Raw genomic sequence first — 17,590 nt, forward strand, 5'->3', positions numbered from 1 at the left:
CTCCAGAAGTTGCTGAACTTCCATCAGCCATAGGCAGCATTATCAACAGTGAGGGATGGGAGCTGCAGTCTAACAGCATCTGAAAGACCACCATTGCTCCTCCCCTGCATTCAGTAGCTAAAGAAAGTCTTCTTTTCAAAGGGAAATGACATCAGTACAACAGTGATAGCCTACATATCTCTGGGCTTTTTGTTGTTGTGAATACAACATATTTTCCCCATAGGATTGTGCAAGATATATGAAGAATGAACGCCTGTAAAATTTCATTACCAGTTCTAGAAGTAATTCACTGATAATTTCCACTGTTGTTAAAACATTTTCAACCTTGCTCAAAGTACATCAGTTGTGTTGCATGAGGAAGAGCCTCAACCCCCCCCCCCCCCAATTTTCCTTTTGATATACATTCAGTGACAATGCAAATCTGTGCTGAATCTTACTGAAAGTGATTTTGCTTTTGAAATTCTTCAGGTGTGTTTGGCCCATGTAAGACCCTTTTGCTTTAATTTGATTTTATGGTAGCTCTAATTTCCAATTGTCAATATTCATGATAAATAATATTTATTATTTCATTGCTAAAAAGATGAAATGAATTTTAAAAAGAGATCTCATCCTGACTTCAAAATATTGCATAGAGTTGAGTTTGACTGTCTTTCATACATTTAATATCCATCCTGGCAATCATTGTCATCATAGTCACTTAATGGTTTGTTGTGATCAATGTCAAACATTAACTTTCGGCTTTCAAGCTCCATGCTTCTTGACCAGCTATCATCTTCTGTACTCATTGTGTCCTCCCTGGATTGGCTGTCTCTTTCTATAGAATGACTGTTTTCCTCTTCTGTGGATTCACTGGTTTCTTCTGATCGGCTCTGTTGGTTTTGCCATTCCTTAGACCTAACATCATCATCATCTGAATCACTGTCTTCACTACTGGTACTTTCATGGGAAGCCCTGCTGCTCTCAGATGAGGTACTGTGAGACAACCTGCTATCAGACTGGATGGATTCATCTGTATCCTCAGCAGATTCATCACTTTCTTCTGTAGACATACTCTTCTCACTTGAGCTGCTATGTTGTCTCTTAGCCTCTCCAGATTGACTGCCTCTTGGTGCCATCTTTGATACATCTTCAATGGAGTAACTCCTCTGCTGTTTAGATTTTCCAGTACTGTGCTCATTTGATTTGTCACTTATCTCTTTAGACTTTCTCACAGTTTTTTTGTAGGAGCCCCTGCTATCTTCAGTAGATTCACTCTTTACATCTTCTATAGACACTGTGTCATCGTCCTCTCTAGACTGACTGTTATCATCTTCTCTAGACTGGCTAGTCAGACTGGTTTCCCTGGACTGGCTGTGTGTATCATCTTCCCTGGACTGACTGTTCCTATTATCTTCCCTGGAATGGCTGTGGACATCTTCCCTGGAATGGCTCTGAATGTATTCCCTAGACTGGCTATGCAGGTCTTCCCTGGACTGGCTATGTCTATCATCTTCTCTGGACTGGCTGCGTCTATCATCTTCTATGGAATGGCTGTGTCTTTCATCTTCTCTGGACCGGCTGTTTCTATCATCTTCTCTGGACCGGCTGCGTCTATCATCTTCTATGGAATGGCTGTGTCTATCATATTCTCTGGACCGGCTGTGCCTATCATCCTCTCTGGACCGGCTGTGTCTATCATCTTCCCTGGAATGGCTGTGCACATCTTCCCTGGAGTGGCTTCTGAAGGTTTCTCTAGACCTGCTGTGACCTCTAGATGCACTCTTTACAGTCTCTTTGGAGTGACTGGTTGCATCTTCTCTGGACCTGCTGGGAACATTTTCTATTGACTGGCTAACATCCTCTGCAGACTGGCTGTTTTCTTGAGAGATGTCATCTTCTTGCTGGGATCTGCTCTCATCATGTTCAGGACTCTGATCTTCTTCAGAATCAGCATCAACATAATGATATACTTTTCGAGCAAACTGTTGCATTACTTTGCTGTGATGTTTGCCTTTCCCTTTCCTTTTGACTCTACTGCTTTCTTGACTGCTTTCTTTGGAAGGAAAATCCCTGTGGAGCTTGTCAGACTCACTGTCATGACTCTCAAAGGCTCTCGGATCATCTCCTTGCATTCCTTCATCATCAAAATCATAGCTGTCTTCCTGGCTGCTGCTGTAACTATCACCTCTGTGTCTTTTGCTGTAATCACTTATGTGATTGTCCTCTTTATCAAGGCTTCTGCTCTCACTACTGCTGCTACTACTGCTACTGTCACCATGGTGTCGGCCAAAAGCATTGTCTCCCTCTTGGTCTCCATTGTTTACTGTAGTTTGTGGATGGTCTCCTTCATTTGGAAGTACAGTGTGGCCAGGATCTTCCTCATTGTGTCCATTCAATGCATCATCACCACTAATTTCTTCATCCTGTATGAGATCACTTCCTCCTTCCCCCGTGAAGGTGAACAAGACTTGATCAGGGGTATAAAGCATGCCATCATTTTCAACATCCAACAGTTCTTTGGATTTTCTGACATCACTGTAAAGGTGGTCTTCATGAATCTCATTCTGATCCTCCTGTGCAGAAAGACAAACAGGGGGGAATACCCAATATGTTATTATTTCTCACAGTAAAAACTGTTTTTGATGTTTTCAATATCCATCCTACAACAGAAAATGACATCTTACTGATGCATTTAAAAAACTTTCTCAAATTTTAATCTGACTTTCTCAGTGGAGAAGCAGCCCACAAAGCAGTGGACATAAAATATATTTTAAAATGTAGCAGAAAGATGAATTTTTAAATAGCTTTGGGGTGGATATTTCTGGGTCTGGTGGAGCTGCTACTTGAGTGGGAAAGTTAGAAGAGGTCAGCAAACCCACCAGACCCAGAATGTCAGCATCCCTTCCCACCAATGCACCAGTTGCCATTCCCCTCTGAGGTGTCACCTGGTACAGTCCTCACCTCCCCCATCCCCTGCATCTTTGTAGTAATACCCCTGGACAAGGGCTAGTCATGTTGCTTAGAAGCAACTATGGGACAGCTATAAATCTTTATGACTTGCTTTATGATGGGCAAATAATTACATCTCCTGTAATTTCAGGTTTTATTCAGGAATGTTTTGAATACTTACTGGAGAAATTCTGTGAGCAGAACGATCAACAGAGCTGTCCCCATTCATTTCTTGCAGGTCAGAATGTTCATGAGAATCAGCATCATCGGCCCAATTCCTATGGACTGCTTGGTGGACTCTAAAATAATTGTCATCATCTCGAATGCTCCATTCATGGTCATCTACTGAGTAGCTCTCAAGGCTAGCACTGGAAACCTTCCTGAGAAAGCTGTTGACTTCACTACTCTCATGGCTGATGCTCTCATGTCCTGCACTTTTGCTTTGCCTGCTCCTGCTGTCTTCAGCACTGACATCTGCAGAATCAGCTACATTATTCAAGTTTCTCTCACCTGCAGTAGCCTGTACAGAAGATGGAAATGAAAAGGTGTGTTACTGAACAGTGACAGATGCAAAAACTGACATTATAGTTTTTAAAAACCTTTCATAATAGTGTGGATAACACCATGTGGAATGTGTGAATGTCTAAAACTAGACCAGTTGCATTTACCTGAAAGAAACCGTTTACATAAATTAGCAAAATAGATGAAGACTGGGTAAAATACAGCCCATGGAACCTCCAACATTTCATAGAAGAAAACCAGGACACATGCAGCCAAGCAATTTTAGAGTGTGATAAGATGGATAAAGTTGTTAATGATGAAGAAAACAGAAGTTAGAAGAGGCTGCAGCAAATAGCTTTTGCCAGAGCCCACTGCGAAGGGCAAGATTCTGCCCCTCGTCTCTTCTCATCTCCCCCTTGCTGAGTTAACTGTATGCAGATTGCTTGTTCACTTTGAACTCAGTTTGTGACAACTGATGTAAGCTGAGGACAAAAGAAGAAAGTGGGAGGGGGAGAGAGAATCTGGAATATGGTAAAAGCAGCTGAAAAAGTGGTACAGCAGAGGATAAATTAGGGCTGCCCCTGACAAAACAGCATAGTATAGTGGTTTGAGTGTGGTACTATGAATCTGGAAACCAAGATTCAAATCCCCACTCTGCCCTCAAACCCACTGGGTAACCTTGGGCAAGTCACACTCTCTCAAGCTCAGAGGAAGGGAAAAAACATATCCTCTCTGAATAAATGTTGCCAAGAAAACCCTATGATAAGTTTGCCTTAGAATTACCATAAATCAGAAACAATGTGAAGGCATGCAACAACCATTCTTAGTCAACTCTCATTGAAATAGGCCCAGAATAACACATAGTCCTAAATGTATCAAGAACTCTGTGTCTCCTCATAAGATTCAATGGGGACCAAAGAACTTGTAAAACTACAAATCTCAGAATTCCATGGGATGGAGCTACAGCACCTAAAGTGGGATCAGACTGTATTATTTCTACAGTGATTATGCATCCTTAGAGTAAGTGCTCAGTTTTATATATTGAAGTAGCATCTCTTTCATTCAGGGAAAACACACATTGAATGTTCCTTTATTATAAACCGCAGAATACAAAAATGTTGCCTGTTATGCTCAAAACCTGAAACTTTGCCTATGTCAAGAATTCTTCAAATATGGTAAAATCAGGTGAGTCCAGTAAAAATTTCCACAGGCAAGGAAAGTTTGAAAGTGATGAAATTAGATAAATTTAACCATTTTGGATAGAGATATGATGCATTTCTGCCAAGTGTTAGTAGAAATTGCTGATATACATTTAGTGGTATAGCATCATAAAGTTGGAAGGGTCCACGAGGGCCATCCAGTCCAACACTCTGCCATACAGGAATACACAGTCAAAGATGGTCATCCAGCATCTGTTTAAAAACCTCCATAAGAGGAGGCTTTGCCACATGCTGAGGTAGCATATTCCACTGTCAAACTGCTCTTACCATCAGGAAATTCTTCCTAATATTTAGGTCGAATCTCTTTTCCTGTAGTTTGACTCCATTGCTACGTATCCTAATTTTGGAGCAGCAGAAATGCTTGCTCCATTCTCCATATGACATTCTTTCAAATATAGCTATCATGCCACCCTTTATGTTTAGCCTTTCCAGGCTAAACATATCCAGCTCCTTAAACCTCTCCTTATAGGGCATGGTTTCCAGACCTTTCACTATTCTGATCATCCTCCTCAGGACACTCTCCAGCTTGTCACTATCCTTCTTGAATTGTGGTGCCCAGAACTGGACACAATAGGTGAGTTCTGACCAAAACAGAATAGAGTGGTACTATGACTTTCCTGGATCTAGACACTACACTCCTATATATTGGCTTTTTTAGCTGCTGCATCACACTGTTGACCGGTGTTCAACTTGTGGTCTATTAAGACTAGGTCCAAAATACACAGCAGCAATGATCCAGTTTGAGAGTGCTTTAATGGCCCTGGCTCAATGCTAGGGAATTCTGGAATTTGTAGTTTTGTGAGACCTTGAGCCTTCTCTTTCAGAGAGCTTTGGGGCCACAAAAACTACAGTTCCTAGGATTCTCTAGCACTGAGCCAGGGCAGTTAAAGCGATCTCAAACTGGATTATTTCTGCTGTGTGTTTTGGCCCTTAGATTCGTTTCACATGAACTGTTGTCAAGCTAGGTATCTCCCATCCTATATCTGTACATTTAATTTTTTTCTGCCTAAGTATTGTACCTTGCATTTCTCCCTGTTGAAATTCATGTAGCTGGGGGTTTTCTGTGCAGTGGTACAATGAATGGCCTACTCAGAACTGTAAAGGAACCATCCAAGGTGCTGAAACTATTTTGGGATTTCATCTTGGAATCTTTAATCTTAGGCTACAATTCAGAGTCAATTCGCTGCTCCACTGCCATCAGAACCAGCAGCCTCTCCTCTCGCATTCTTTCTAGCGTTTGGCAGCTGAAAAGATTTTGTGGCAAGAGTTCTACATCTGATGCAAGAAAAATCAGAATGTCCTGCTTACCCAGTGTTCCTCAGAGCTCCTGTGGTGTGCACCATGGTGCCTGGATACCTGGAATAATTAAAATGGGAAACTATGAATAAAGGCATGAAGCTATGCTGTTATAGAAAGTCTTGAGAAGAGAGTCAGCACCAAGGGCAATACCCAACCCAAGCTGAATGCTTTTGGAGCCTCTCTGCATCTACACTGCAGAATTAATGCAGTTTGACACCACTTTAACTACCATGGCTCAATGCTATGGACTTCTTTGATTTGTAGTTTTGTAAGAGATTAATCCTTCTCTATCAGAGGGCTGTGGTGCCACAACAAACTACAAATCTCAGGACTCCATAGGAGGGAAATGGGTGAATGAGCAAAAAGTTTGGGGGAGATGGACACTCGGCAATTTTATTTAAACAGTGTGTTGCACTCAAATGCAATGAATGTATTTTAAAAAATGTTAAAATACAAAGCATGCGATCTATAAAAGGTAATTCAAGCCTGTGGGCCACGCCCTACAGACATAAACGTAAAATGAACAATCAGTACTGGGCCAGAAAACTGCAAATCCCATGGGAACATATACAGTACATGAAGTGTCAGTTCAATTGTGCCTCACAGAATGAGATTCAAGGGTATATAACAGGTTAGAGAGTGCACAGTGACTAACAAATTAAAAGGGATAATACAGTATGCCCATTACAAAATAATAAATGTTGACCAAACGCGTTTCGAAATATGTGTCTTCCTCAGTGGTCATGTACAGCTAATGAAACAATCTTGGAAAGATACTCATAAGATGTATGGGGACATCCCGTCTCTATGGGTAAGTTGTAGCTCCTAATGGACCAAATATCCTGCCTGAAAGAATATACATGCAGGCAACTAGGACTGGGATGTCCCACACACAGTAGCAAGCTTTTGGAGCCTCTCTGCATCTACACTGCAGAATTAATGCAGTTTGACACCACTTTAACTACCATGGCTCAATGTTATGGACTTCTTTGATTTGTAGTTTTGTAAGAGATTAATCCTTCTCTATCAGAGGGCTGTGGTGCCACAACAAACTACAAATCTCAGGACTCCATAGGAGGGAGCCATGACAGTTAAAGTGGTGTCATATTCAGCAGTATGGCAGCAGCTTTGATTTCAGTGGGAAAGCGGAAAACATGCTTGTAGCATAAAAAGCCTGCTGTGGTTTCCATGCTATTTAAAAAAAGCACTCACTTTTAAAATAATAATTTTATAAAAGCACTTACAGGACGAGCCCAGGATAGAGCACACAGGGAGATAAATAAGAGAACAGTCCTCTTCGTGTTCATTTTAGTGCCTATAATAGTATCAAAACAAAAAAGTTAAAAAAGAAAAGGTACAGAAGGGATCAGAAATGTTACACACAAAGAGTATTGGTTATATTAGGGCAGAGAGGGTAAAGAGATCCTCTGTACTGTTTCCTTTTCACTATGGATAGCTGATGCTGAACTATGAAAGCCAGTCTTACTGAGCTGAAAAGTGTGAGCTTTCATAGACCTCAGATGTTGTTGGACTGAAGCCTACGGAAGCTCATGCTACCAACTTCTTTCTTTCAGTTAGTCTCAAAGGTGCTACAAGGTCTCTTTACATACTGATTCTACAGACGAGCACAGTTATATCTTTGAGTTTCCAGACGTTGATAGACTTCATTTCCCATATTTTCCCCCACTAGCTATGGCTAGTGGTGGCCAGATGAACATGTGGCCAGCTGAACAATATCTATCCTTGGAAACAGAGTCTTCTTGGAGATTGCTTCAGTCCAACAACATCTGAGGAAGTACACTGAGGTCTATAAAAGCTCACACTTTTCAGCTCAGTAAGACTGGCTTTCATAGTTCAGCATCAGCTATCCATAGTGAAAAGGAAACAGTACAAGGATCCCTTTACTCTCTCTGCTCTAATATAACCAATAAATAATAGAAATAATGGAACCTTCTAGAGATCACATGAAGGTTTTTTTCCAAAATTCATCTAGGGATTACATTTTCTTTGACCAGACTCCACTTTTCTTACAATTTTCATTTGGATGGCTAGGCATATGGATACATACACACACACACACACAGAGAGAGAGAGAGAGAGAGAGAGAGAGAGAGAGAGTATATATTTTAACATGTTGGGCATAGCTGTTGAGTCATACTTATGTTTTCTCCTTTTGTCTCCCTGTTTTCATGGCCACACATGCTCAGTAAGGGATTCTGGAGGCAACTGCTGCTTATGTTACCTATCATAGGCTACTGTAGGATCAGCTAGAGCAGAATCCTGCTCTTTTCCAGATCAGGCTTTGTTTATTACATCGTAAACTGTAGGTACCCTGCTGCAACCTGACACTGAAAGTCTGTATTTCTCTTGTCCTCTTTCACCATCTTCCCTGTCCCTGTGATGCTAAAAAACTTCTAGCTAGACAGATCATGAGGAAAGGGAGGGACTGGACAGGAATTAAATGCCTTTATAAAAAAAAAATACTTATTTAGTGCATCTGCACAGTAGAAATAATGCAGTTTGGCACCACTTTAAGTGCTGTAGTTCCATCTTATGGCATCCTGGGATTTGTAGTTTTACAAGATCTTTAGCCTTCGTTCTCCTCACAAAAACTACAAATCCCAGAATTCTGTAGGATGGCACCATGACAGTTAAATGGTGTCAAATCGCATTATTTCTGCAGTGTAGATGCACCCTGAGTCAGAGAGTTTGTTAGTAGAGATGTACCTGCAAATATAAAAGAAGCACAGGGAATGATTCTAGTTTGGGAGATAAGAATAAATACTTTGAGAGAAATGTGCGGGAAGGATAAAACATTAAAAACACTTTCCCACTTTCATCCTTTGGATCAGCAAACTCTGTCTAAAATGGAGCCCAATATACTTCCATAGACAATGCCTATACTTAGTTTAGAGGTATGGAGCTACATGGTACAGCAAAAATGGTGTGGCAAAGCATGTAACAATTTTCAGCATTTGCTTAGCTATGAATAGAAAAGCATCAATTGCCAGCTGATTATTGAAAACCGCACCTTCATCCATCTCCATTTGGTCACTACTTGTGGCATTTCCATGATACTGAACAATGTGGTGGATTCTTGCCCCACCAATCCAAGACCTGTGGCTTTATTGCTAAGAACACCAAACAATCTATAGATGTAAATTGCCGTACATCAGGAAGACAGGTAGGAAATCAGTGAGTCCCTACAAATGTTGCTGGATTGCAACTTCTGTCACTCCTAGACAGAGCTTGGAAAAGTTACTTTTTAGACTATAACTCCCAGAATGTCCCACCTACCATGGCCATTCACTATGCTGGTGTAGTCCAAAAAATGTATTGCTTCCAAGCTTTGGTGCTAACTGTCATAAGTGATGCTGAGGGAATCATGGGAGCTGCAACCCAACACTATATGGAGGGGCAATCATTCACTATCCTTGTTGATGAGTAAGATGCCAACCAATGACAGTAGGAATGACACCTGCTATAGAATGAGTTCATGCATGCATATTTCTCATTTGTTGAATGGAACCTGGTTATGACCTCCATGTATAAATCTGTTGTTATAGTAATCACTATATCTGAACTTTCACTTCAGCGGATGAGAACCTAGGACCCATTCACACTATGTAATTATAGTGCTGTTATTTTACTTTAATGATCATGGTTCTGTCCTATAGAATCCTGGGATTTGCAGTTTTGGGAATGGCATTTGGTATTCTCAGCCAGAGAGCTCTAGTGGCTCAACAGACTATAAACCCTAGGATTCCATAAAATGGAAACATGGCAATTAAAGAGGAATAACAGAATAGAATGGGCCCTAAGAAACAATACATTTGCAGAGACACTTCACAAATCTGGATGAAAATCATGAAAATTATAAGTTAACCCATGATTCATATGTATGAATCAGTGCTAGGTCCACCAGTGTTCTTCAACCAGTGGGGCATCATATAATTAAAGAAATAATGGAAGTGAAACACATTTTAAAAGCAGAGTTCACATTAATTTAGAGATAAAAATCTCTTTCTAATTCATTATTCTTGTAAGACTGCAAACTTGTATGTCCTTTTATTTTTAAAACAAGCTTGTTGGTGAACAATTTTAATTATCAATGTCCTTAATATTAAAATGATCAAATTCCCTCTTTTAAGCCTCTTAGATTCAGTCTTATACCTACCATTGCTTAATGAACCAAAAATGCTGACAGGGATCTAACATTTTCAACTCTCAGCATTCATAGACATATTATTTTCTTAGACTTCTCATTAATACAGTACCAGTAACTACAGGCTGAGTCTCCCTTAACCAAAATTCTTGGGACTAGAAGTGTTTTGGATTATGAATTTGTTTATTTATTTATTGGATTTCAGAATACCTGTATCTGATATACATGCCTAATGAGAAATCTTGGAGATAGGATTCAGGTCTAAACACAAAATTCATTTATGCTCCATTTACCTGTAACTTGAAAGTAATTTTATACAATAGTTTTAACAATTTTGTGAATGAAACAAAGTTTGTGTACACTGAACCATCAGAAAGCAAAGGTGTCATTATATCAGCCACCCATGAAACAAGTTTTGGTTTTTGGAATATTTCAGATTTCGGAATTTCAGATAAGGGAGACTCGACCTGTACTAGTTGTTCTGGCTCACATACTTAAAAACAACTGAACAAGGAACAGAGTTAAAGTTTTTACCTGTTTGCTTACTTCAGTAGGTTTCCTCCAGGAATTTTTAAAATTGCTCCACCACTGTAGATAAATGTTGTACCTTATTTTCAAGGACCACTTTTTGGGATCTTCTGTGACAGTCCATGAATTTAAACTCTGTTTCAACTAAAAGGGGACCAATCAATGGCCTCGAGGAAAAGGATGATGTCAGAAGGTGTCATCAGGCATCCATCCTGCCTACGCTTTCCTTCTGCCTCCAGATGCATATTTGTTCCCTAAAAATAAACTGTGGTTCCCAAAATGACTAGACTAGTTTACATTTAATGAGAGCTCTTGCTAAGGGTTCATTTGGATTTCTTAATTTATGCCATTTCATATGTGTACAGGTTTATGAGTATAAGCAATTGCAGTGTCATTCACAAATATAGCCAGAATGCTGTCATACCCAAGTCGGGATAGTTTCCTGCTAATGCATGCATTGTACAAGCAGACAGTTTGTGCTGAAATACTCCCATGAGTTACGTCTTCAGCAAAAGCATTTGTGGGCTACCAGATCTTCTTGCCATACAGCCACTATGTAGGATGATGCTTGGAACAGCTTCCAAATTAAAAAGAAACCTGCTGAATTTGCCCTTTGCGGCTGCAATGCAACAAAGCTCCATGTTACAAAAAGACATGGGGGGGGGAACAGAGCAATGCTGGGATTTCTGTTAACATTTCTGTTATGATCATACAGTATGTGAGGCTGAAGAGACAAGCTGCTTTTCAGATTGACCGTTGAAGTTTAAACTAAAAAAGGACTTGTTTCTCCTGTACAAAGTGGGCATATCAAAGATATTGTTGGCTTTTCAACAGGAACACTAAAAGTGAATTTAGACGTAGATCACAGTTTACATTTTTTCACATTACATGATTATACCACTCTTTTCACATTCTTTTACACTATGTGATTATACCATTTTGGTACCATTTCAATTGTCATGGCTTCATTCTGTGGCAGCCTGGGATTTGTAGTTAAGGGAGAGGCACTCAGAATTCTGCACCAGAGAGATCTAGTGCCTGACTTAATAAATCACAGGATTCTATAGGATGTTGCCATGGCAGCTCACGCATAATCACAGTGCTAAAACTGTGTAGTGTGAAAAAGACCTAAGAATGAACACTGTAACCATAAACTATACAATATAGTTCCTTTTGAAAAATCACATTTTAATTCCACTTTCCTGCAAGTCCAATATTCTGCTAAGAAATGTACCATGAAATGATATGCTTTCTTGAGGAATTTTATATTTGTATGTTATAATATAAATTGGCATGGGCAATATCTTCCAGATTAGTGTACAGACTGGGAAAGAGCTATCTGTTGGATTACATACATTTCCAAATGTTGTAACATACTTTTTGGCTAACAAAAAATTGGAACAAAATTGCTGGAGGAAATGCCTTCTCTGATATCATTGTCCATTCACTCAGATCTCCTGAGCTATACCCTTGTGCCTCCAATAATTCTGCCTCCTGCACATATACCTCTAATGGCAATTAGCAGAATTGTATTTTCCATTGGAATTCCCTCCTCTCTGCCTTAGAAATGCCAGCTTTAATAGTGTTTCAACACTTGTTTTAAAATTATTTATTTGGTCAAGAGGATTAGCTGATTTAAATAACAGTCTTGCTTAAGCTTTCGATGCTCCATAGATTTTTATGCTTCATTTTCAGTGTTGCATCAATGTATTTTCTTTATTGAAGATCAGGAAAGAAGGCCAACTTAAATATTTAAAATACAGCAAATAAATTTTAAAGAAAATGCATTGAACATGCATAGTTTGAGCTCCTGTGTATGCAAAAAGATTGCATTTTTGGGTAACCTACATTTTTAAATGCATGTTTAAATTGGGGAGGTAAAGAATACTCACAAAGTTTCTCATCCTCACTGAGAAAGGATATCTCAACACACTGAGACACCCTGTCAAGAAAATGACCAACACGTACATGTGGTTGTATTTTGGGGGACATTATGCAAGAGCTGTATTCAGTTCATGACCATGTAAATAGAGTCCTAAAAGCTTATCTGGCTGTGCATTCCCAAAAAGTGCAGGAGTATTTGTTCATGCTTCAATGTGTCATGTGATTCAATTACTTTGTGGAAGGGATCTTTGCCCACTCACTGTTGCACACTGGGACAATGAAGCACTTTGGCACATATGCAGTCAGTTGTGTAATGTCGGAGTAAGTAGCACAACCACAATTGTACGTGTATATAAATTTACACAAAGCAAATACAATACAGCCACAATATTTTATGCAATATACATTCTTCCTATGAAAAATATTGATTTTTGCACACACAAAAATTACCAGTGTTTTGCAAAAAGGCCCTGAAGCATGAAGAATCATTGAAAAATACACAGCCTGCCACTCATATTGTTGCTCAACAAAGTGGAAAATTTTGAAATTATACATTCTTGTATGTGAATGAAGCTGCCTAAATACCAAAGGCACCAGATCCTGTGTGATCTTGGAAGCTAAGAAGGATCAGCCCTAGTTAATAATTGGATGGGAGACTACCAGTGAATATCAGGTGCTGTAGGCTATATTTCAGGCAAAGGAATGGGCAAGACCGCTCTTGAGCATTGCTTGCCTAAGAAAACCTTATGAAATTCATAGAGTTGCCATGAATCAACAAGAAACCTGAAGGCATGGACACACATTCACACAAGTGAATGAAGATTCAGGGATGAGATGAAATAAATGAAGATTTATATCCCTACTTTAAACATCTTTTATACAAAACCAATTTCACAGATTCATATAGAAATAGAAAGGATCCAACCTACACGGCAAATTACATGGGCTGGAAACAGACTGATGCTCCTATCCCAGTGAAGAAGTACTAAGAACACTTGCATTCTTAGCTGCACCCAGTGAAGACTGAAATAAAACTTAGCCACATCCTGTTAGTGAGACATGAGGAACTGGAAGCAGAGAAAGCTTATCCAAGCAGAAGAAGAGCAGAGAGTAACTTCCCCACTTCCCCACACACGGCTCAGCCACTTCCTCATCACACCCACAGAAATGTTAGGAATAGCTGCCAGGAAGGGCTTCTCCCAAGCTAGCTTGAAAAGCCAAGTCTTACAAAACATTAGGAAAAGAAGTATTTACTTATTCATTTATTTTAAAATAAAGCCTCAAAAACATATCTGTTATGGTTCTCAGCAGGATTCCCACCTTCGGGATTGGAGGTGGCTTCTCTTGGGAGTTGTAAATGGGTCCCTTGTGAATCTCCAGTTTGCAACTCCACCTTTAAATTTTCCCCACATCCTACTGGCTGTTCTTCCAGTATGCATCCTTCCTATTGCCTGTAGAGAGAGCAGGATTGTAGGTGCATCATATAGCAGGAGGAAGAGGGAGCAGAAGATGGGACTGGCAGGAAGATGTGAAAGAAGGCACAGCAGCCTCGCCTCACACTGTGTCAGGGCACTTAAAAGTCCAGGCAGAACCTCTTAAGTTGTAGCTCAGCACTCTGGCTGGTCATTAAAACATGGCCTCAGATGGGAAGGAAGGATAGATCCTTAGGATTCTCCTAGGAGGAATAACGGTCACATGGTGGTAGAGCAAATGCTTCACATGCGGAGGGTCCTAGGTTCCCATTTTTAAAACTTTAAGGTAGTGGGTAAGACCTCTGTTGGAGAATCATTGCCAGTCATAGTAAACACTGGGCTTTGTGGACAAATAGTCTGACCTGCCTGAGCTTTTCCTAGAAGCCAAGATGGATAAACTGAGTCATACTTTGTACATACAGTGGGGCCTTGTTATCCATGGACTTGCCATCCACAGCTTTAAACATCTGTGAATGGCAAGCCCTTGTCATTCTCAATGGAGGTGCAAGCACGTGGCCATGCCCCCTTTAGAGACAGCCCTTGACATGTGCATGGGATTGCACCACCATTAGGGACAATGGGACTTTACCTGAAGTTCTCTTGTACCTAATGAAGATGTCGCTGCATGCACACAGTGCCATTAGGGACGGTGGGGCTGTCCCTAATGGTGGCACATTAGGGATGGTGCGGCTGTCCCTAATAGTGGCATGGTGGTGTGCATGCTCCACCATTGAGACAATGGAACTTGAGGTCCTGCAATTTTTGGTGCCCACAGGGGGGTCTGGAATGGATCCCCTGAAGATACCGAGGACCTACTGTTTCATGAGATGTCATGACTCATTAAAAAAGACAATAATACTTGGTAAGGTAGAAGGCAGTAAGAAAAAAAGAAGACTGCATTCCAGATGGACAGACTCAATCCTGGAAGCCATGGCCCTGAGTCTGCAAGGCCTAATGAGGGCTGTTGGAGATCTCAGATTCATAGGGCACCATATGTCTTGACAGCAACTGACAACAGTAGTGTGACTGGGTAGGCAGCTTCCTATGTTGACCATACAGGCAGATATTAAACACACAATTGTTGGATCTGTAGCAACCCTGGTCCCCATTCACTAGGCAAATCATTTGTGCCCTGTGCAGGGTATGGAGAACAGAGGCAACCCTCCTGTAGCTCTCCAATTGTCCCAGAGTGTTGTAGTCATGCAGTGAGTGGGGGACAACACAGGGCCAACTGGTGACATACGTTCATCTAGCAGGTGGGGCCTTCTGTGGACAGAACTTCAGAAGTAGCTCATGGCATCCATGTCAGTGTGATGGCAAATTTGTCTGCATTTCAGTCTAAGATCTAGCCTATTCCTGAAGTTGGTTCAATATTTTTAGCTTTCAAAAGTTTGGACTAAAAGTCAGAATGGATTCACCATCTCACTGACACTGGAGTCACCAGCTATCACTCTTCGTACCTCTTGCTCCTGCTCCCAGAGATGCCAACAGGAAAAGTCAGTATAGGTTCCATTCATCCTCCCTTTAAGTTCCATGTGATTATGCCACAAGAACAACTATACAGGTTGAGTCTCCCTTTTCCTAAATGCTCAGGATCAGAACTCGTTTGGATTTCTGTGGATTTTTTTAAATTTTATTTTGGAGTACCAGTATTTGCATGTACATACATAATGAGATATCTTGGAGATGGGACCCAACTCTAAACACAAAATTGAAATATGTTTAATAAACACCTTATACTCATAGCTTGAAGGTAACTGTATACAATATTTTTAATAATTTTGTACACCAAAGTTTGTGTACTGTGAACCATCAGAAAGCAACCACCCATGAAAAAGGTTTCAGTTTTTGGAATATTTTGGATTTTGAAATTCCACATAAGGGAGAATCAATTTGTATCTCTTCCCAGTTCATAGGTTAGACATTAGATGGTTTCTGTTACAAATGAACTAGGCTCATAGGTATAGCTACCCACAGGCAAAATAGGGGCATCATCTCTCAATAAGAACTCTGCCCCTCAGGGACATATTCCTTCAGTCCCCAAGTTACTAACATTGCTGAGAGAGGCTAAACATTGTTCATACCTAGAACTCATGCTTCCTGTCTTTGCATTCCTTGGTAGCTGTGCCACTTTTTTCTGGATGTTGAATTTATAAATGCTCAGCAGAAGTTATAAGTTATTGCAATGTGAAAAATTGGTGAACTGAGGAAAATTTAATGGGGAGGCAGAATTTTTATTGGGGAGGCAACATTCTTTTCCCTCTTCACCAAGTAGGCAGATGTCTAGTTATGTGTGCCAACAGGATGAAGACTTTTACTGCCTGTTTCCCTGTTCCCTGTAAGAAATGGGAATGAGCCATGTTGTCAAGAGGGTTCAGTCCTGCTACTGGCTGGAGCAGACTCAGGTCACTCTTTCCTGCCCTTCTGCTCTGACCCACAGTCTTAACCCCCTGCATATACACCATACTAGTGACTGGTGATTTTGGTTGATTAATTTTACAAGAACCAGATAATGTTCATACTTCACTGAGTGGATGGAGGCATGGACGTTTGATGGTCAGTGATCCTTCTGCCCAAACCTGCAGGCCACCTCTTGTTCCTAGCATATCTCATTTGAGGCATAAAAACACATGCTTTTGAACTTCAGATAGTAGAAAGGGCCACACGTGAGCATACAGGATGGTTTTTGTATCAAATAAAATATTAGTTTTTGGTCAGGTTTCATAAACAAAAGCAAAAACAAACTTCAGTCATTAAAATGTTGTATTTTCCCTTTGTAAAAACATGTCAGAGCTCAAACTGAGGAAAGCCAAAAGTTCAAGCTTTCATTTTTAAAGGGGAAAAAAATGAAATCCAGTGATAGGTGGTCATTTCCATGTAGCTGTGCTGCTGAATCTGCTTTGGATTTTAGTCCCAACTTTAAAGGAGCTATCCAAGCTTCTGGGTTTATGGGTAGGTGGAATTTAGCATCTTGGATAGCTCATTTAAATTTGGATTAAAATCAAAAGCAGATCCACTGGCCTGTGGAAACCATAAGCCACAACTAAAGATAACATAGCCTTTCTGTCATTGGTATGAACAACCTCCATCAATGTTGCAGCAAGCTGGGTCTTTCTGTAGCACAGCAAAATTAAGAAAAGCCAGCATCCTTTTCTGCAGGATTGGAAAGCAAGGCAGACTGTCTCCATAACCACCAGTACAAAGTATTGATCTGCTTCTATAGGATGAACTGTTTTAGAGCAAGGAAAACAGTTCCAAATATTGTGGTACACAGAACTGTTTGTAACTAGAAAATGAAAACTGGGTGCTGTGGAATGCACTATGTTGCTCTTGCTTCTGCACTCCTGTAATATTTGCTTAGTCTGTACATTTCCAAACAAGCCTACTCTGATACTCAGAAGCAAAAGGAGGAGAATGAGAATGCAAAACAGTATATTAGATATACAGTGGGTCTTTGTTATCCACTGGGGGTTGATTCCAGGACACACACCCATACCCCACGGATAACAGCATCTGTAGGTGAATAAGTTCCATTAAACACAATGGCATAGCAAAATAGTGCCCCTTATATAAACTGGAAAATCAAGTTTTGC

General features: G+C 40.4%; 1 protein-coding gene across 1 annotated transcript; it reads right to left on the minus strand.

The window, feature by feature from the left end:
* Positions 1-659: 659 nt before the first annotated feature.
* Positions 660-15,514, minus strand: DMP1 (dentin matrix acidic phosphoprotein 1). Its single transcript, XM_042469713.1, has 3 exons — positions 15,416-15,514; positions 3,110-3,448; positions 660-2,552 (listed from the first exon to the last, which is right to left on the minus strand). The coding sequence occupies exons 1-3, from the start codon at positions 15,512-15,514 to the stop codon at positions 660-662; spliced, it is 2,331 nt and encodes a 776-aa protein (XP_042325647.1).
* Between the last annotated feature and the right edge of the window lie 2,076 nt (positions 15,515-17,590).

The sequence above is a fragment of the Sceloporus undulatus genome, chromosome 5 (assembly GCF_019175285.1).
Source record: "Sceloporus undulatus isolate JIND9_A2432 ecotype Alabama chromosome 5, SceUnd_v1.1, whole genome shotgun sequence".
NCBI classification, from domain to species: domain Eukaryota; kingdom Metazoa; phylum Chordata; class Lepidosauria; order Squamata; family Phrynosomatidae; genus Sceloporus; species Sceloporus undulatus.

Coding starts and splice junctions, on each gene's coding strand:
- DMP1 (XM_042469713.1), bottom strand. CDS start 15,514: ATGAATGGAACCTATACTGACTTTTCCTGTTGGCATCTCTGGGAGCAG. Junction 3,449..15,415: donor ACTCCAGTGTCAGTGAGATG/GTGAATCCATTC, acceptor TCTTCTGTACAG/GCTACTGCAGGTGAGAGAAA. Junction 2,553..3,109: donor CTGCTCACAGAATTTCTCCA/GTAAGTATTCAA, acceptor CTTTCTGCACAG/GAGGATCAGAATGAGATTCA.